General features: G+C 41.1%; 1 protein-coding gene across 3 annotated transcripts in view; it reads right to left on the bottom strand.

The window, feature by feature from the left end:
• LOC141917556 (ubiquitin-conjugating enzyme E2 R2) overlaps nucleotides 1-21,209 on the bottom strand; it is a 95,924-nt gene that overhangs the window by 42,905 nt on the left and 31,810 nt on the right. For 2 of the 3 annotated variants that reach the window (XM_074810824.1, XM_074810825.1), the window contains exons 2-3: nucleotides 1,784-1,932; nucleotides 1,343-1,536 (exon numbers count right to left, since the gene is read on the bottom strand). The exons of the other annotated variant lie outside the window; for it this stretch is intronic. In XM_074810824.1, the coding sequence (XP_074666925.1) occupies nucleotides 1,343-1,536; nucleotides 1,784-1,859 (270 nt within the window). In that variant the 5' untranslated portion in view covers nucleotides 1,860-1,932. The remainder of the gene's footprint in view (nucleotides 1-1,342; nucleotides 1,537-1,783; nucleotides 1,933-21,209) is intronic. 3 annotated transcript variants of the gene reach the window in all.

Below are 21,209 nucleotides of genomic sequence, written 5' to 3' on the forward strand. Positions count from 1 at the left end.
TTGGTGGTTTTTGCTTATTTTTTCCTCAATATTTCTCAATACTTGTCCATCTTTAGTTACCCACCAACTCTCTTCTGATTTGGTACGTTTTAAATGTTCGGCAAGCCAATCCTCTTCTGAATATTTCGGAGGTTCCCATTGAGCTTTTCTCCAAGGAATCAATGCTCCAATTGTCCTGTTTCTGCAACTCCTTTAGTTGTTTCATCAGCCTTTGAATTTCCTCTTACCACTTCTGTTTGTCCTTTCTGGTGGGCTTTGCAATGCACAACTGCAACTTCTGTTGGCTCTAGAACAGCTTGCACAGCAATTTTAGAATCTTTGATCCATATTTAATAGGAGCTTCTTAGGAAGACAATAGTCCGCACTCTTTTCAGATGGCTCCATGTGCGTGGACTACTCCAAATGCATACTTGAAGTTTGCATAGATGTTTACTCTTTTACCTTTAGACAGCTCCAAGGCTCGGGTTAGAGCTATAATTTCTTTTTGTGGAGTTACCACGGTGTAATCCAGCCTTCTGTTCCCCATTTATCATGAAGCTACTTCCATCTGTAAAAAGTTCAATTTCTGGATCGGTTAATGGTACATCTTTCAAATCAGGTTGGCTAGAGTATACTTGCTCCATGACACGCAGACAGTCATGCTCCAGTTCTTCCCTTTCATCTACCAGCATTAAAGTAGCAGGATTCGAGATTGAAGACATCCTTAAAGTGACATCACCTTCACCACCTGATATTGGGCTAGCCTGCTAGGAGAGATCCAATGATGCTAATGCGCTCAAACATGCAGGCCATCCTTTACTTACTTCATCCAATTGCTTAGAGAAGTAAGCTTTCCAGTCTCCTAGAGTGTGGGTCAGGAATCCCAATGCTACGTGTTGTCTCTCATGGACATATAACATAAAGGGTTTACTCAAGTCCAGCAGATGCAGAGCAAGAGCTCTCATTAATTCAGTCTTAATGAAGTCAAATCCTTTCTAGCACTCTGGTGTCCATTCCACAGTTTAATGGTTTAACAATCAGGCTAAAATTTGGTATCCAGAGTCTGCACCATCCAGCCATCCCCAAGAACCCTTGCAGTTCTTTCTTATGGGGGGGGGGGGGGGGGGGGGGGGGGGGGGGAGAGGGGGGGAAGGAGGGAGCTATTTGACGAAGAGCTTCTTTTTGTTCTGCACCCAATTCTTTTTCCCCCCCGAGATATTTCAAATCCCAGGTAAGTTACTGTAGTCTAAGCTATCTGAGCCTTTTTCTGGGCAACACGATATCCAGCTAGCCCCAAGAAACTGAGCAAGTCAACTGTGGCATTCCTGTTCAGTTCTGGTTCCCAAAAGAGAGGGATTCTTACCTTGCCATTCTTCCAATTCTTTGGTAAGTACATTACACCAAACAGGGTCAGGCTATTCTTGAATCCTTGGGGCAGCACAGTCCAGCAGAGTTGTACTTTCCTACCAGTAGTGGGATTCTCCCATTCAAAGGCAAAGATCTTCTGGCTTTCCTCTTCCAGGGGAATGCAAAAGAAAGCATCTTTCAAATCTAGCACTGTAAAATACACACTGTCAATAGAGTGTAGGGGTTAGGTACCACAGGATGGACATCTACAGCAATTTTGTTAATTTCTCTTAAATCCTGTACCAATCTATATCCTTGAGTTTGAGGTTTCTTTATCAGTAGGAGTGCTATATCCAGACTAACATTCCCGTAACAAACTGTATTACACAAAAACATTGATTAACGGTTCTAGTCCCGCTCTAGCCTCTAATTTCATTGGATACTGCTTTTTCCTTACCAGTTGCGATCCTCATTTTAACACCACCTTTACCAGAGTAGCATTCTTTGCTCATCCAGGTTTCTTGGAGGCCCATACCAGGGGTATTAAGGCATCCAAAATTTCTTCAGTGATTCTGATCCCTTCCTGTGGGGATTTGGACGGATTTCCTGCGGGGAAATGGGCGTGCGAGCAATCCTGCATATGAGCAAGACTGGTAAAGCCTCAGCGTCAGCAAGGATGTGACGAAATGACCCTGGAAGAATGAGGAAGAACCCAAGAAGTTAAACAACTTCAGGGTGTGGGTTTGGGCGGAGAAGGAAGTTTGTACAATGTCGATGTGGCAGCTTCCATCCAATCAGAAGAAAGCTTAAGGCGCATGTGCAAGGCTAACTGTGCAATCAGAAAGAATTGTACCATGTGATTATATCATGTGATTCTCAGCTGCATTATAAAAGGCTTGTTCCACCATAATAAAATTGGCATTGCTTAATCAAATTGATTGTCCGCATGTCCATCTCTCCCGCACCTTCCTGCTCCTTTTCAGTCAATAGACACAATTGAACTCTCCACACTGTCTCCTCAGGCACATGTATCTGAATAGACTCATCAGAAAGTGTTAGTTGCGCTCTCAATTTACATAAGTCATGTCACAACAATGGGAGGGGGCATTCTGGTATACACAGAAATTCCTGAGTTAGTGTAGTACTTCCAACTGTACATTCCATAGGTTTTAAAAATGGCCTAAGAGTTCACTTTCCCATGACCCCAACAATTGACATATACGTTTTACTTAAAGGTTCCTTACAACACTAATTACTACCAAACAGGTTGCCCCACTATCTACTAGGAAATCTATAACTTCATCCCACAGCTTTACGGGAACCAGGGGATCGGCTGAGGAGATTTTGATATTCTCCCCCAGTCCCCTTCATTTGGTATCCCTCACGTAATCAGGTTAACATCTGATTCTGACCCCCCTTTTTCTGAGGATTCAGCAAATAGTTTTTTTCTCTGTGGACATTCATGTTTCCAGGGTCCTCCTTTCCTGCAAAAAGCACACTGATTATGACCCACAGCAATACAGTTTGAGGAGTTAACCCCCAATTCTCACCCTCCATTCCATTCACCATTTCTATTCATTGAAAGGTCAGAGGTCAGTTTTGTAAGGAACACTGTAAAATCAAATGATTAGCTGTTAGCATAATAGTAGAAACAAATGGCTGACCTTGAAACAATCTGCTATTGTATATGCCTGACAAAAAGCAGAAGCCTAGGTACAATTAATGAGAAGTAGAACCAATGAGCTGTGACAACCTGCCTCTGTCTGACAAATTACGAGGAAACCAAGTAAAAGGTAATTCCGACAGGGGGAGATCACAACCACCGACCCATGGACCACCAACTCTAATTACACCCCAGACTCAAAAGAAGTAGGCAGAGAGGGCAAACTAGGCATGCGTGCTAATTTACATGCTAAGCACAGAGATTGTGACCAATCACTTAGTAGATGTGTATCGGTTTATTGAATATGTATAGATTGTGTGTATAAATAATCATAGTTTTCAGGACCATGGTGTGCTGTCTTGAGACAGGCACCCATGCACGCACATCCACAGAATAAAGGAAAAATACCTCCATCCTGCATGTGAATTGGGTGTCTGCACACCGGGTGATGAACCCCTGCGTTTGGGACAACAATTTTTGGCAACCCTGATGGACAAGACATAAGGCCTTGCCCAGATTGTCTTGCCGCACCCAACAGCAGAGAATTGGACCAGACAGGACTCCAGTGTGCACCAACCTGCTGATCAGGTACTCCTCTGGATCCCCTCCGGTGTTGGACAGTAAACGACTCAACAGTGCAACACTATTAGAAAAAGAGGTATTTTCTAAACAGAAATTTAAGGGGGGGGGAGATTTGGCGGTAAGTAGAAGGCATCTGGAGGACTTCTAGGTCCTGTTTGGTGGTTGTGTAAGGTATATTCATGGGGGAATACGCTACAACCTTTTTCTGAAAATCTGTGTAAGTTGTATTAAAAAAAAGATACACGGCAGTAACAGCGGAGACGTCCCCCACTTACCTGGTTTATTTGGTACCGACATAGGCAGTGCTACTTCTCAACAAATTCCTAGGTGGAATCCAAATATGGGGTGGGGGGGATTGCAGAAAAATCAAAGAGTATCAAAAGTATATTTTATATGGAATTCATCACAGGATAACAGAAACCTAAGAATTTGTCTAAATTATATAAGGTTATAGTGGATGAATCTCCCATCTGCCTTTTATGAAAGATTGTGTGAAACTGCTAAAGAAATGGACTGACTTGAATCCTGAAGATATGAGCAATCAGAAATTGTTCAATATGTTGTTTATTGGACAGCCAGCAACAGATATTAGAGAAAAATACAGAAGGTAGACAGGGCAGGCGGACTGCCTATTTCTACACTCATCAAAATTGCATATAAGGTTAATAACTGTGATGAGATGGAAGAAAGAGAAAAATAGAGGAAATCGAGGCTACAAGCTTCCCTGTTGGCAGCCTTAGTTGAGGGACGAGAAGACGACAGGGGAAACGTTAGGGCAAAATACATAAATAGGAAAATTGGCCAAGGAAATCCAGGGAATCCTCAGGGCCATGTTCAGATAGGGAAAAAAAAAAAATCAGTGTGCTTATTGCAAGGAAGAAGGACGTTGGAAAAGGGAATGCTCTCAGAAGCCAAAACAGGGAGAGATGGGGAAAGAAGCTAGAGTTTTTGCAGAAATGGAATTAGACTGAAGGGGACTGGAGGAATCATCTATTAAAACTTCCCCAGCTGATTCTCTGATTCCAGTAAAGCTGGGGAATGAAATTATAGATTTTTCAAATTGATAGTGGAGCTACTTATTCAGTGATTACAAATTGTAAAGGTCCTTTAAGTAAAATTAAAACCAGTATAATCGGTGCCCCTGGGAAAAGAACATTAAAGCCATTTTTACAGACAATGGAATGCACTATTGGCAGAAATACAGTAACTCACTCTTTTCTTTATATGTCAGAATGCCCCCTCCCCTTATTAGGACGAGATCTACTGTGTAAACTAAATGCTCAAATAACCTTTTCTGAAAACTCAGTGCAGTTGCATATTCCTGCAGAAAATGCTTGGAAAGCCCAGAAGTGTTAATCCAGAAGGAGAGAGAACATATAGACATTCCAGAAGAAGCATCCGATGCAGTAATACCACTGGTCTGGGCATCAGGAAGACTGGGATGTGCAAAGATTTCCCCAGTTAAAATTGAATTGAAGACTGGGGTACAACCAGTAAGAAAAAACAATACCCTATCAAATTGGAAGTGAGGAAAGGACTGGAGCCACTTGTTAATTCTTTCAGAATATGGAATCTTGAGGGAATGTCAGCTAGAATTTAACACTCCCATTTTACTGGTCCGAAAACCTCATTTTCAAGAACATAGGTTAGTCCAAGACTTATGAGAAATAAACATTCGAACTATCGACATCCACCCCATGGTGCTAAATCCGTATACATTACTTGCTTCCATTTCTGAAAATAATGTCTATTTTACTGGTTTAGATTTAAAAGATGCTTTTTCTATATTCCTGTGGATGAGCATTTTGTGCCTTTGAATGAGAAAGCCCGACTACCGGACGGAAGACTCAATTGTGTTGGACTGTATTACCACAAGGATTTAAGAATAGCCCAACATTATTTAGTAACATATTGGCAAAAGAACAGGAACAGTGGCAAGGTGATAATGAGTATATAACATTGTTATAATATGTTGATGAGCTATTAATCAGTTCAAGCAATTACAATGAGTGTGTTGAGGCCACCATTAGTCTGTTGAATTTTTTGAGACTTGCAGAGTATCGTATCTCTAAGAAAAAAGTCCAGATAGCCAAGGATCGAGTCTGATATCTGGGGTTCGAGATCATGAAAAGACAAAGAGAGCTAAGTGCAGAACAAAAAGAGATGATCTGCAAGATTACTATCCTTACATCAAAAAAGCAATTGATAGGATTTTTGGGTATGGCTGGATGGTGTCAGTTATGGATTCCTAATTTTGGATTGATCACAAAACCACTGTATGCTGCCACCAAAGGTCCGGAAGGACTTTTGGAGTGGACTGCAGGATGCCAGAAGGGGTTTGATGAAATCAAGAAAAGGCTCATGGAAACTCCTGCATTATGGCTTCTAAATTTAGAAAAACCCTTTCAATTATATGTGCATGTGAGACAGCAAGTAGCTCTAGGAGTTTTAACTCAAATACTGGGAAGCTGGAAGAGACCAGTGGAGTATTCCTCTAAGTAGTTGGATGAAGTCAGTAAAGGATGGCCTGCTTGTCTGAGAGCCGTCGCTGTGCAGTGATTTTGATCGAAGAGGCCAGGAAACTGACTTTGGGACAAGCTATAACTGTATTTGTACCCCATGCAATGATAACTCTCCTAGAGAACAAGGGACACCATTGGATATCTCCCAGCAAGCTGGCCAAATATCAGGCTGTCCTGTTGGAACAAGACAGTGTCACCCTTATATCATCTGCGACCTTAACTCTGGCAACTCTACTACCAACCTCGGAACATAGTGAATTACAGCATTATTACCTGACAACCATGGAACAGGTCTACTCTAGCCAGCCTGATCTACAGGATACTCCTCTTTTGGATTTTGATTCAGAACTATACACTGATGGAAGTAGCTTCATGTCCAAAGGAAAGTGGCATGCTGGATATGCAATAGCGACCAAAGCAAAACCTTTGCCTCACAATACACCAGCCCAGAAGGCAGAACTAATTGCTTTGATCTGAGCTTTGAAAATAGGCATTAGACAAAGTTAATATTTCTACTGATTCAAAATATGCCTTTGGAGTTGTTCATGCTCATGGGGCAATTTGGAAAGAGAGGGGACTTAAATTCACAAGGAGCTCCTGTTAAATACAGACCTAAGATTATGAAATTGCTGCAAGCTGTATTACAACCAAAGAAAGTTGCAATAATTCACTGCAGGGCACATCAGAAGGGAGACAGTGAAATAATCAGAGGAAACCAGAGAGCAGATATAGCTGTGTCCTGGTTTTGGCCAGGATAGAGTTAACTTTCCTTGGGCTGAGAGGGAGCACGGCTGGAGGGCTGGGCCCAGATTGGTCATTGGAGTATTCCATATTATGTGATGTCATGCTCAGTATATAAAGGAAGCAAGTGCTCTCTCATTGCTGTTTTCAGTGTGGTGGGATCTTTGGTGCTGTCGGGATCCCTGCTGGGGGCGGGCTGCGTACCAGTCGTCAGGTAGTGAGCAACTGCATTGTGTATTACCCATTTGGACTTCCTATTGTTACTGTTGTTTTGTTACTATTACTAAACTGTTTTTTTAGTCAACCTACAAGTTTTTCTTTTTTTTGTCCTTCCCCTATTTCACCAGGGAGGAGGGGGGGGAATTAAGCAACTGGCTGCATGGTGATTGGCTACCGGCCAAGTTCAAACCATGACAAGCTGCAAAAGAAGCAGCTCTAAAAACCCTAAATACGGAAGGAGCTTTAATTCCTGAATGTCATTTAGATTTGACTCCACTGCTGTGGTGGTGCAATTCTCACCCCTCCTCGCTCCTCCTTGTTGAGCTGCTTGGTGCTAGGTGTGATTCCACCCACCTCCCCCTGAGGCGGAGATAAGGACTACTAACGGCAGTGAATCAGAATGCTAAGGTGCTCCTTTAACAAGCCTGACTCCTGCCCTCCTGATTGCTCATAACAACCTGGCACACCTGTGCCTGGGATGTGGTCAAATGGGAACACTAACAGAGTTGCACATTCATCAAGTTCTTGTCCAACTGCTGGAAGGCACCAGAATACTTCATTGTTCGAGCTGGCTGTGAGCAAAAAGTATCTGACAAAAGTCAATTATCTTGGACCCTATAAATGGCGACCACCAGGGAGACCCTTTGAGCTCTCCTGGATCGCAGCGGGCCTGTGACCAGCATCTCCCCTGAGCTGGGACGCCTCTCAGGTACCAAACCCTTAAGGTCTTGTGCTTCCCAGCAACAGAGCCAAAACTCCTTATTTCTTTAATTTTATTGCTTTTATTATTTTCTTGGTTTATTTTTTTTTCGTCTGCTGCCAGAGCTGATGGAAGGCCAGGGCGGAGTCCCCCGCTCGAGTCTCAATTATTGCCTGTTGAGGAATGCCAAGGCATTGTGAGTATTTTACTCTAAACTCGAGAAGAGGAAAATTTTACTTTGAGCTAGCTTCTCTTTCACCCACTCTTTCTCTGCTTACTGGTGTGTGTGGGTACGTACTTCATTCTACTGGATCCAAATACTTTTGTCTCCATGTGTGTTTGTACGTTTTGTGTTTGTGAATGCGCATGTATGTATGTATAGATTTAAGATACCATAAAGTTAGTGTGAATCTTGTCATCTTAGAATCTGTAGATAAGTTGCTATTTTTATAACACTTTCTGAATTATTTTGTAATGATCAAAGTGATGTTAGTTATTAATAAATCTAGATTTCCTGTTAAAACATTACCACATTAATACTTTCATCTGCGACAACCACAGTACATGGAAAAAGACGACTAGTTAACTAGGCAACTGGACTGAACAAAAACTGAACAAGGATGGTGGAAAACACCCCTGTAGCAACTTCTCCTTCCTGAAAGGGCGATGCAATCTGTATTGAAGAAATTACACCAAGAAACACATATGGGTTCTGACGTATTAATCTTTAACTATTAACTATTTTTAGACAATTCTTTAAACAAGCACCATTCAGTCAGTGAATGACTAATTGCCTTGATTCTCTTCATATGCAAGCCAGGCTGAATGAAAGAGGAAAGCTCTCATGTGACAGCCAATCACATGTTCTGCTAAAAAACACAGGGCAGGTCTTCATGCAATCGCATCTTTCATAAACAGCAAGGAGAAAGGAATATTTATAGTATTGTAAGTGTATACCATAGCACTGTGCTACAGTGTTACACAACTTCGCCTTTCTCAGTGCAGCAGTTCTTCTAACAAGACTTCTCAAACTGGCATACCAGCATTTATTTAAACAAGGGATGTAGGTTTCTAGAAACTGAATAGCAAAACCTAGGAATTTCAGTCAAAACCTTATCTATGCCATCTGCCACACAAGCCAACTAAGCAGCTATGCTACTTATTTTTCAGCCACTGCATCACTGATCATGAACCCTCCTGCTTGGAGCTGATCACAGGCAGTAAACCTAGGGAGACACAGGTAACACTTACCGATACAACTGTATTATGCATAGCCCCAGTGTGCAACCCACCCGCAAAGTGTCTATAATCCTGCATGAGCCAGTGAGGTCTGATACACCTATGTAAGCTACCTCCCTGCCCAGCATGCTCTATCTAGTTCACTGCAGGAACCAGCACTATGTCAGAAGGTATTCACTAGTGAGAAGCCTACATTTGAGACACAAAAGCATATTTTCACATTATTGCATCATGATGTGCCTGTCAGCTCCATTATCATAGGCTGCTTCAAACATATCAAGTTTAAACTTTAAGCTAAAATAAGAGCATTAGCTGATACATACCCATCCTTGCTCCTCAGGCTACTGTTTCTACAGTAACATGTTTGGGGTGTTTTTTTGCTAGTGAGGAGACAAATTCAAGAGGCATTCAGTATTCTCTCATTCGCTACCTCTTTTCACCCCTGCCTTGTGCTTTAGATTTGGAGCTCACAGCATTACAATTGGTGTAGCTTTACTCATGAGCAGCAACAATTTGGTTGCCAAACTGTACTGCAAGGGATGATAATTAAAAAGAGATGAATCCTAGCTCAGATCTCAGATTGGTTTTTTTCAAAACGACAAAAAACCCAAATTGCACAATATTATTGAACTGTTAAGAGTCTCGATTAGAGCTTTGACCTGCTAAGGAAAGGGAGTCCAGTTCAAATATGTTTAATTCATTAAATGACTTTAACACACAGACACCCACCTTAAGTCAAAAATCAAAACAGAGGCCTGCAAAGCGTTAAGCTGCTACTTCTGATACAAAGAAATGATCACCTACTTTGCAACTTATGTACTTATAGCAACTTATAATGATTTCTGAATATTGCTTAATAATCCTGCTTGCCCAGACTGTTCTATGGAAGCTTACCAAGGACTGCTGTGTTCATCAAAACAAAGCAGTTTTCTGTGGAAACTTACCAAGAATTACTATGTTCAGCAAAAATAAGAGACATGTCCTTGGAAAGCAGATGGGTTCTAACAAGTTTATGGATAGATAGCCATATATGGGTGGTAGAAATTAATATACTGGTGCTTCTAGATAAGATAGAGGTGGTAAACCAGCTGGAACCACTCTTGTTATTCAAGAAATTGGCTAAGAGAATCTGCGCACGCTCCAAGTACAAGGTGAGAAAGACTACGAGCCTTCCTCCCAAAGCCCCCCCCCCCCGAAGACGCCCCCCAGGAGGCAATGCGCAGGTGCAAAGAGAACATAAACTGCTGACACCAGCCTCTAGAACTAACCCAGCCTTACTCATGCATATGTATGTTTGTGTTATGTAATCCAATGAATATGTATATCCACACTCTATAAGTTTTTGGTAAAATGTGGGGTGGGTGTGCAAGCTTTGTGGAGAAATCCCCTTGCACCCCGGCGCCAGAGTAAAACATACCTGCTGTATAACTCTCTCCGAGTTGTAGAGTCTGTTTCCGCGAATCACTTCTCACACTACAAAGTACTCTTGCCTGGGCTGGTGGGCAAAAGCAGCAGCCAACCAACCCAAATCTGCCACAGTACCAGCTCCTGCAAATATATGTTTAACAACTACATTACACCAGGCAGAAGACTAGCTCTTATGCTAAACATCTGCTTAAAAAAGCAGATCAGACAGCACTGCTGCTGTAGTCACAAGGACAAGATATTCAACTGCTTTGGCCTTCAGTGGCTCCAAAGTACTACTGTTTAAACCACATCTCGGGTTGCCTTGTATTAGGTACCATATAGACCTTATGCTCCCAATGGATACCTACGGAAATAGCTACTGAAGAACACATCTCTTCACAGAGTCCTCATCTCCTGCAGATCACCAGGAAGTCACCTCCCTGCTATAACCACCATGCTCCATTTAAAAAGCTGATTATACATAGCTAGACAAGAACCATCTACAAAATGGTTGTTCTTGATCATTGTGAATACACAGATGCTTAAAAATACATCTTTCAAGCCAGATGGATGTACAAGAGAAAGTACAACACTGAAGTGAAAGCTAGCATTGATATTTCTACCTATGTTCCAACTAGTTGTCATGTCAATGACTTAATATGACATCAAGATAAAGCCAGAATCCTCAGTTTATTGAAATGGATCCAGAGCCAGCAAAAGGGTGCAAAGCAAGTTGATTCATCTGCAGTGCAGCAGATATTTAAGGTAACCTTTATACTTCTGATAAAAGCAGAACCAGTGCAATCAAGCTAAGCTCAGTACATGAATGAGCATCCTTGAAATTCAAACTTGTATCTAATTAATTGCAACCATTTACATTAAGTTTGAAGGCATACAGGGTAAGAGCAGCAGTCAGGAAGAACCATTTCAGACTACCACAGGTCAAGAATATTTCAAGGTCAAGACAAATTTAATGAGACAGATTTAAAATGAGAATACAGGCATGGGATCTGATCATTTGGATAGAGAAAGCTGGATCTTGTAGGAAAGTCAGAGGAAACTTATACAATTGTGCAACTAAAAGCAACCCTTAAATAGCTCTAACATTGTGCAGTATTGCCTACCAGTACCAAGAAAGGAACTGTTGGGGAAAATAAAACTCATTTATTTTTTCTTCCTGTATTTAAGCACATCATAGATGTTATTCTTGATTTGAAGTGGCAGATATGACTTTAGAAGAAATTTGTGTGACAGATAAGCGACCACTCATAAGTGGCATATCAGGAAAGAGAAGATCTATGGTAGGTCAACAGTCTGCTTTTAGTGAGACCTGGATGAAAATATCTCAAGAAAAAAAAAAAAGGAATTTCAAAACAAAGCAATTTTTCTATTGCGAGACATCACTTTCTACTTAGACCCTTCTGGTAAATTTTGGATAACTTATTTTTCAGCTTCACCCTTCCTTTAAGGTCCTGAAGTTTAAGAACACTAGCTGAATGCTAGAGAAACAAATAGGTCCTCATGTGTATGCCAGTAGCCACACAGCAACTTCTTATTTTGAAGCCTCCACAGAAACAAGTCATTTTGCTTTCCTGTAAAGACTCATCTAAAAACTCCTCCACTTTCTAAATAGGATCATCACACATCAGTATCTGTGACTACAGAGATCACTGATGCTTAATCTACAAAAATGCATGCTGTGTCTCCAATAGCTCCAGTACGGTGATCCAGCATGCCACCCATGCTCAAGAATTGTAGCATCCATGTGATCAGTTTGGGAACTGGATTATATTTTACTCCATTCAGAGAAAAATGATACCCACATATCTGCAAAAACCTAAGACCTGAGCACAGGACTTGCTTGTATATGGAATAAGCTGAGGCTACCAAAACCCAGGAATGGCAGAGAACAGAAAATTCATCTTTATTTCTATGCTAGCCATGATCCCATGATGATATTCTTTCCCATCTTATAAAATTAATTCTTGAAAACTTAGTCTTAATGTTGTTAGGCTGTTTGATCAGAGCCTGTATCTCAGACACCCTGCACCTGATGCAAGATGCTTACACCCTATCAAATTACAATGCAGTAATAATCAGTTTGCAGCAAAGGTTGACAGTGTTTTGAGAATACAAGCATAAGTACAGCCCTATCATGAAAAACCTACCCCAGACATACATGGGAGTGTCTGAACCCTAAAATAATCTGTGTTGGTAGTTATATAGTCTTATCTATGATGGAATAAAATATGTTGATGTTAAAAGAAAATTATTTACCCACACATTACAAATATTTTCATGCTTGTTTTTTCCAGTTACTAGCAAGCAACACTACAAGCATCTACTCAACATCGCTTTAAAGTTCATTAGTAGTTGATCAGTAACTATTTCAAATTGATGATTCAGGTTCAACCATACCATCAAGAAAATGACCGATTATTTTGTTTAAAAAAAAATTCATTGCTTGTAGAGAGGCATTACACTGACAGATTCGGACATCTGCATGCTACTTAAAGCATGAGCTGCTTCCTGACAGAAACATATCCAAAGCATGACTTGGGGAAACCTCTAGTGGTGATAAAATAGATGTGGTTACGAATTAACAGATGCTCAAGTATAAACTAACAGCCTTGCTGGTATTCACACTAGCCTACAGATGCATTACTCCTAGTCAGGTTACCAGCAATCAGCATCTGAAAGTCACACACACTTGATACCAAGAAGGATGTTTTAAATAGTGTTCTACCTACAAGTTTTGCCTTGCCTTGATTCAAATAAGGGAACAAACCAGCTTGCTGCTTGTCCTCTTCTGCTTGTAGATAACATTTAGTACATAAACTGAATAAAGAGTTCTGAAAGCTTCCTAGAACAGGGAACAGTATTTGTACCTGATTTATGCACTAAATAACATACTGACGCAGGTAGACCACTATTTTTAATTAAATTATGCCTATGCACACAGAAAGAAAGGATGTTTAAGATTTGCACTGCAGAAACACATCCTTTGAGCAATTTTACAGACATTAGAGCAGTGTCTTCCATAGGTACCAAGACTGGATAATGTTTTGCTGCTGAAAAAGGACTTTTCTGGAGTATGAACTTTGTCTGACAGTATCAACTGGAAGCAGTTCTGTTTGCACTCCATCTGGCAAGCCTGAGAGCAGGTATCATTAACAATGCAGTTTCTCCAATCTTGCAACCTATTGCAGCCACACTGATGTTGCACATAAAAACTGGAAAACTAGTTTCACTCTTTCAGGAAGCCCTGAGACATTACACCTTGTGATAAGCATTAATAGTGATGTAACTTTCTTTAGCCTAGCATAAAAAAAAGAATAAAAAAAGACCCCACTTTTGGTGATTTGCTTGCATCCACTCACATACTATTTAGGTTCCAGTGAGAGCCCTTAAAGAACTGGAGGGCTTAAAGGCTCATCTGGCATCAAGTACTCAACAAACCGGCTAACTTTTGTTAGTAGTTAAAAGGTTAAGACACTGAAAAAATGAATGCTGTTTCAGCACTTTGCAACTACAATTGCAGACTAGACACTGTCAAAGTGATACAAGGAAATGATCACCTAATTTGCAACTTATTTACTTATAGCAACTTATAATGATTTCTGAATATTGCATAATAATCCTGTTTGACCAGACTGTTCTGTGGAAGCTTACCAAGGACTACTGTGTTCATCAAAACAAAACAGTTTTCTGTGGAAACTTACCAAGAATTACTATGTTCAACAAAATTATGTTTCTTGTCCTTGGAAAGCAGATGGGTTCTAACTAGTTTAGTCTTTGTAATGACTAGATAGCCATATATGGACAGTAGAAATGGATACACTGGTGCTTTTAGATAAGATAGAATGAGTAAACCAGCTGAAACCACTCTTGTTGTTCAAGAAATTGGCTAAGAGAATCTGCGCACGCTCCAAGTACAAGGTGAGAAAGACTGTGAGCCTTCCTCCGAAAGCCCCCCCCCCCCCCCCCCCCCCCCCCGAAGACGCCCCCCAGGAGGCAATGCGCAGGTGCAAAGAGAACATAAACTGCTGACACCAGCCTCTAGAACTAACCCAGCCTTACTCATGCATATGTATGTTTGTGTTATGTAATCCAATGAATATGTATATCCACACTCGATAAGTTTTTGGTAAAGTGTGCTGTTGGTGTGCAAGCTTTGTGGACAAATTCCCTTGCACCCCAGCACCGGAGTAAACATACCTGCTGTATAACTCTATTCGAGTTGTAGAGTCTGTTTTCCGCAAATCAAAGTGTCGGGGTCACCATTAGCCGGGGTCCTTATTTCTCCATGTGGGAACAGGAACGACACAACACCAATATGATGATCAGATCGTCCACCTTTATTTCCCAATCCTGGTTACATTTATACTCTACTAAGTTCCGTACACGCACTCATCTATCTTCTAATAGGCTACAGGTTATCTGCACGTGCTGTTCATGCGCCTCTACAAGTATTTGCATTGGTTAATTGCAATTAGCACGTAAAGCCCAAAACTTGCCAAAACTCCCTTATCTCATACCCTGTTTTGCTCAGACTTGTGTGCTTTTGCTGACCACAGGTGTTTCTCACTTATCTGCTGTCTTGTGTGTTTTTGCCAGCCTTATTTTGCTGGCCTTGTCTTCGTCCTTGCATTCTTCTGTCTGCACTAACTTCCCTCCAGCGCGGCCCAGACTCCTACATCAAAGTACTTCAGAGGTTTGTTTTTTAGGAGCTGAAAGATTTGTCTGACAACTATAGGTCTCTATCTGATGCCTGCAAGCAGTTGGTGCTAATTGCTGTAAGAGGCCTCAAACAAGAATGCACCCAAGGACATAATTTTTGCAAATGTGATGGGTACATCCCAGGGAGGGGAGGGCAGAGAAACCAACAGACACCTGTGGGAGCCAAAGATAAGAAAGCTGAGAATCTTTACAGACAGAGCAATGAGCCAAGACGAGACCTTATGTGAAAAACCCCTCAGAGTTCATGGAAAGGACACTAAGAGACACCTCTTCAACAACCACTAGGGACCACCACAGACCACCAAAACCCCCATGGAAGCCCCTCAGAGACCCTTCCCCAGATTTTTGTACGCTTGCGCAATGTATTAACATATGCATTAGATCCTCTGGAAATAGGTGTGTACTTCTTGGGAAATACATGAATATTCATTTCTTTTACTGTATATAATAAGTGTGCCTTTGTCTTTCGGCATGCATGTTAGGTGGAATGATCCCCTGTGCATCCAGTGCTGCAATAAAGAATGCCTGCCTGCTAAAACTTCAAACTAAGTCTTAGGGGGTTCTTTTGAGACCAAATTTATGGTAACATATCTTCCTTATGACTGCATCTGATATGTGGAGTAAAGTTTCCCAAAAATCAAATCATTAACAATTGATGTTGATTTTTTTTTCAAGTACTACCAAAAATTACACAGCTGTTCAGACTAATTTAGCCATTTACACCTGATCAGTACATTTAGAGTAATTGCCACTTATCAGGGTTTGCTTTAGAAGACCTGGATATAATAAAGTATAGCCCTCAAGGCATTCTCTGCCTAATAAATGATATATAAAAAGCTAAGCATCATCATATATTATTTAAATTATAAATACAATAAACCATGCTTCTGTGTTAGATCTCTGGACAAAAATTACACTGCAAATTGACTGGAAGTCAAATACAATTTCTTCTCTCCCTATGTAGCCTACAAAGATATAGTTTTACCTGGTTACAATTATGTTCCCCTGCACAAAATTTGTTTCCTGAAAAAACCTAAACAGAGTCATCTAGATGCTATTGTGGAGCAAGCATGCAACAACATGCATTTAAGAGCTCTCTATGTCTTGGCAGATTTTGGGGGAGATCAGCACACTATTGACTGGGATGAAAGAACACTGAAAGGTGACCAAGAGGAGTCAACTGTTCTGTTGAGTTTCCGTACAGAAACAGCTACATGCTGGAAATTTTAGTCCAAGAAAAGCTTTATACTATACATATATTTTCAGTTTTAAGAGTACCTAGCCATACAAGGGGCAATAATGGAACATAACAGCTCACAAAAAACACCTCAGGTTACTCACCCTGTCATATTGCAAAGAGTTCCAAGTAACACATGGAAGAAGTACATGTACTACAAGGGTGGTGGCATGGGGGGACAACTGCAGGAACCAATTCCAAGCACTTTCCCAGAAAAAACACCCCACAAAATTCCCTTTGTTCCCATTCTTGGACATTCAGCATTATTCACTAGAACCACTGCTCAGTCCCTCCTACCCCACCTTGTCCCAGTTTTGATAGTTTCTAAGGAAAAACATTTTTAGCCGAACAAAACGGTCTCTATCAGAGACTACAACAGCAGTAACCTTCACTGGCACTGAAGGCAGTCTAGGAAGTTTAGTACCAGATTTAAGAGCCTCCCTTGCTGTACCAAAAGGTTTATGTGTTTCCCAGATCAGTACAATTTGCCTCCACATCCTTCCAACCCTAAACTGACGCTGTGAAACAAAGATTATGCACCTCTTCGGAGCAGCCCCATTGATGCCTATAAGGTACACCAAGGCAGGATTTTGGGTGATCAGTGCAAAATATACTTACATGCCCATTGCAAAGAAGGATCAACAGCCATGCCACCACACTCATTCTCTACATTGGGTGCATGAACAGTTCAACCAAGCAGCACAGTTGCCTCTAAAGGCCTCTGCATATCTGATCCTTAAAATTACTCATGCCTGCTCAGCATTATACTGATTTATATCCAACATTGTTAGTTCTGGTGCAATACAGAGTTATCCTGCAGATGTCCAGAACTACTCTGCCTTTAACTGTCCCACTGGAAGCAGAAGTTTACACTATGCTACTCAAAGCTTAAGGCCAACAAGCTTGCTTTCCTTAATGTCAAGCACCTCGAACTCAACAACTCTATCAGGCTTTAAAGGACAAGGGGGTTCAACAAAATGGCAGCATTTTTTCCTATGCACCAAACCCATGGATAAGTAACGTCACTAGCATTCATTTTAATGTTCACACAAGCACTACCATCTTTAACTTGTTAATTTTAAAGAAAATCCTCACACTGAAAGTACAAAAATAAAAATGCACTTCCCCACTTTTTTTTTTTTAAAACACTTTAGTGCACTTGAACACACCCAGATTGCAATGCTTATATTTTAACATGAACATCCCCTTACTACAAAGATGCTCTGCATTAACAGAGGAGCTCTCCTCCCCTCCATGGCAATAGCTAAGCAATCACACAAAGGTAAGAGAATCCCTTTTAACTCCCACTTTGCACCCACCTACTAGTACAGTCATGGACACCTACTCTAGTAGGATTGCCTTCAGAGCTTTTTAGAAAGCTTAATTATCACCTTTGGCATCAATTAGGTCAGCAAAAGTTGGTGCTTTCTGAAACCTGCTGGAGAGCAAGACAGCTCACTTACCACTAGCATGTGAATTTAGAAAGGGGGGGGGGAAACAAACCACAACAAAAAAACCCAAAGCCATTACTATCCCAGGAAATAGCAGAATCTACATATAGTATCTATGACATCAATTATATATGCTTTTGTTTCAAGTCAGATTTAGAATCTCAGGAAGTGAAAGAAAACACTGCTCAACAAGGATTTTCCCTTCCCAAACAGGGTACCCTACAGATTTCTTGATGTGCAGTCTCCTCATCTCTTGGCCACACTGCTGCTGAAGGACTTTAAAATGTATTAGCTTTTAATTCATCCTCACGAACATTAGATATATACATTCAAACCAAACTAGGTTTTAACAGTAGGGTAAGGATCTGTCTCAAACAGTCTGCAATTCAACACACAGATCCAAATTAGCATGCTATGCTTTAAAGTTTGGAAAACTTGTCCCCTTCACCTCCCCACCCCACCCCCAATTACCACCTCAAGTGGCAGCAGATTTCCTACAAATTCCTGTTACAGAAAGTATGCAAGTTTTGTTCTGAAGGTTACTGTTAAGTATTCACTATGTGAAAAGAGAAGCTCTAAAGACCACTTTTCAAGTGACCTTTTGATATTCCCAACATTTGAAGTGCTCAGGTCAAAGCTTGCTGAAATTTAGCATCAGTATTAAAGCAAGAACAGCATACAACTCATCTGGGTATCAAAAAACAAACAAAAAAAAGAAATCAGAGCGCTTGACAAGTTATTCTCTGTGTCTCATTTTATGACAGACAACATTTACACTAATATACAGCATTGTGAAGAATCCTTAACCTTCCTAACAGGACACTTGGGAATTACACAAGTAGATGTCCTGCATCTACCATAGAAATCCGAGCAAATGATGAAGATGCCTGCCTTTGACTGCATCACCAGTTTTCAACTTCATGTGCTACAACATAAATCATACTGATTTTGCTAATCCTTTCCAAATATTGTACACTTTAATCAATTTACATTGCAGGTTTGTTTAGACAACACTGACAACCTAGTCAAGGAGTCCAAGAGCAAAAGGGGAATGACATCTAATCCATTCCTGGCTTCTGCTCTGGTATCTGATACAGAGAAATGTCCACTTTCCTTGCAAATTATTTACTTATAACAACATATGATGATTTCTGAATGTTGCCTAAGAATCCTGCTTGCCCAGACTGTTTTGTGGATTCAGTGAAGCTTACCCAGATAGTTTGGGGATTGGCTATGATAAAAAGTAGCAGGTAACCCTGGGGTATGAATTAAAAAGACAACTCACTGATGGCAGACGCAAAGCTCTCAATGGGCACTCACTCAAAGCCCTCAATGGGCACTTAGGCAAACTTAAACTTGAACAAAAGGACTCAGAGATGCTATCTAGGGAGGATGATCTCACCGATTTAGGAAGAAGACACCTGGGCTTTGCTTCAGAGTGCATGCCCTGGAAAGAGCAGACAGTGAGGAAGACCCCGTACTTCTCCCCTTGACCACCAAAGACGCATGCTCAGACTATGCAAATGAGTTCCGAGAAATAATTATAATAATCACGCCTATCCCCTGAACTAATTGTAATAACCGGGCCTTTCCTAATGAATAGGTATGCTTTGGTGTAATAAATATTTGGCTACTTGCCAGAGACGGTGTGCAAGCTTTGTGGAGAAATCCCCTTGCACCCCGGCCAGAATAAACATACCTGCTTTATAACTCTCTCCGAGTTGTAGAGTTTGTTTCTGCGCGTCATATCCCAGGAAACCAGCTGCAGCTGCTTGGTTCAAGTTGTGTACTACAGCAAAAATGTCTGCAATCCAGCTCTAGTAACCAACTAAGTAGTCTACAATTGCTAAGTAGTGTTTATAAAGCAGAGTAACAGCTCCTCTACAGAATCTGGAGCATGAACTGCACATACAAAAGCATGGTATGTCTGGGGAGTCAGGGCACTCCCATCTCAGAAATGTTTTGGCTAGGTCAGACACTACATGAGATTGCATACACATCAGTATAAAACCTAGCTCACTTGCACGGAGTAACATAATGAGGGGAGCATATGATGCCAGTGATACCTGCAAGCAGCTGGTGCTAATTGCTGTAAGGGGCCTCAAACAAGAATGCACCCAAGGACATAATTTTTGCAAATGTGATGGGTACATCCCAGGGAGGGGAGGGCAGAGAAACCAACAGACACCTGTGGGAGCCAAAGATAAGAAAGCTGAGAAACTTTACAGACAGAGCAATGAGCCAAGATGAGACCTTATGTGAAAAACCCCTCAGAGTTCATGGAAAGGACACTAAGAGACACCTCTTCAACAACCACTAGGGACCACCACAGACCACCGAAACCCCCATGGAACCCCCTCAGAGACCCTTCCCCAGATTTTTGTATGCTTGCGCAATGTATTAACATATGCATTAGATCCTCTGGAAAGAGGTGTGTACTTCTTGGGAAATACATGAATATTCATTTCTTTTACTGTATATAATAAGTGTGCCTTTGTCTTTCGGCATGCATGTTAGGTGGAATGATCCCCTGTGCATCCAGTGCTGCAATAAAGAATGCCTGCCTGCTAAAACTTCAAACTAAGTCTTAGGGGGTTCTTTTGAGACCAGATTTACAGTAACACTACCATCTGATAAATTTCTACTGAATAAAGTTCAAAATATCTCTAGAAACCTGAACTTGTAGATATATTTTTCCTATTAATGAAGATGCCCTCCTTCCCCAGCTATCTTTGAAGAACATCATATATCTTCTCCATATCAAGCTTGCTCACTACCAAGATGCCTTCTCTCCACCACTACAAATGTTTGAAGTAGCAGCTATTATTATGCTCATGTGTACAGTTCCGCTTGTGCATAAACAGCTACAGCGTACCAACTAAGGGAAACAAAGTACGGGAAGCTCAATGGCAAAACAGTCCCAGAGCTTGTTTAGATTTATAACCTTTAAAAAGTGAGGATGAGCAGGTACCATAATAGCAGCTAACCAGCTGGACACCAAACAGGACAGCTCAGGGTTCCAACCCAGTGAATGAGCACCACAGTCAATGTGTTGTCATATTAGGACACAAGCAGCAATCAGAATTACTATGTCAAAGAGATTATTAAGAACCAGATGAATGACAGTGTGGGCAGCATTAATTGTCACTGGTATTTGAATCCCCCAAAACTAAAAATGCATAAACTGTTGTTTCCTACTTCTTACACTCAACTATGGGTCTGATAAATCCTCAGTATTACAGCTTAAGAAATATCTTGGCATCCAAAGACTATAAATCCTAAGCAAGTAAATTAGAAACCAGCACAAGTCACAGCAGAGGGAATCCTCCTCCCCCCACCCCTCCTGGCACCACAGTTTTCAGAGCCAGGTAACAAACTAGCC

This window comes from Strix aluco, chromosome W (assembly GCF_031877795.1).
Source record: "Strix aluco isolate bStrAlu1 chromosome W, bStrAlu1.hap1, whole genome shotgun sequence".
NCBI classification, from domain to species: domain Eukaryota; kingdom Metazoa; phylum Chordata; class Aves; order Strigiformes; family Strigidae; genus Strix; species Strix aluco.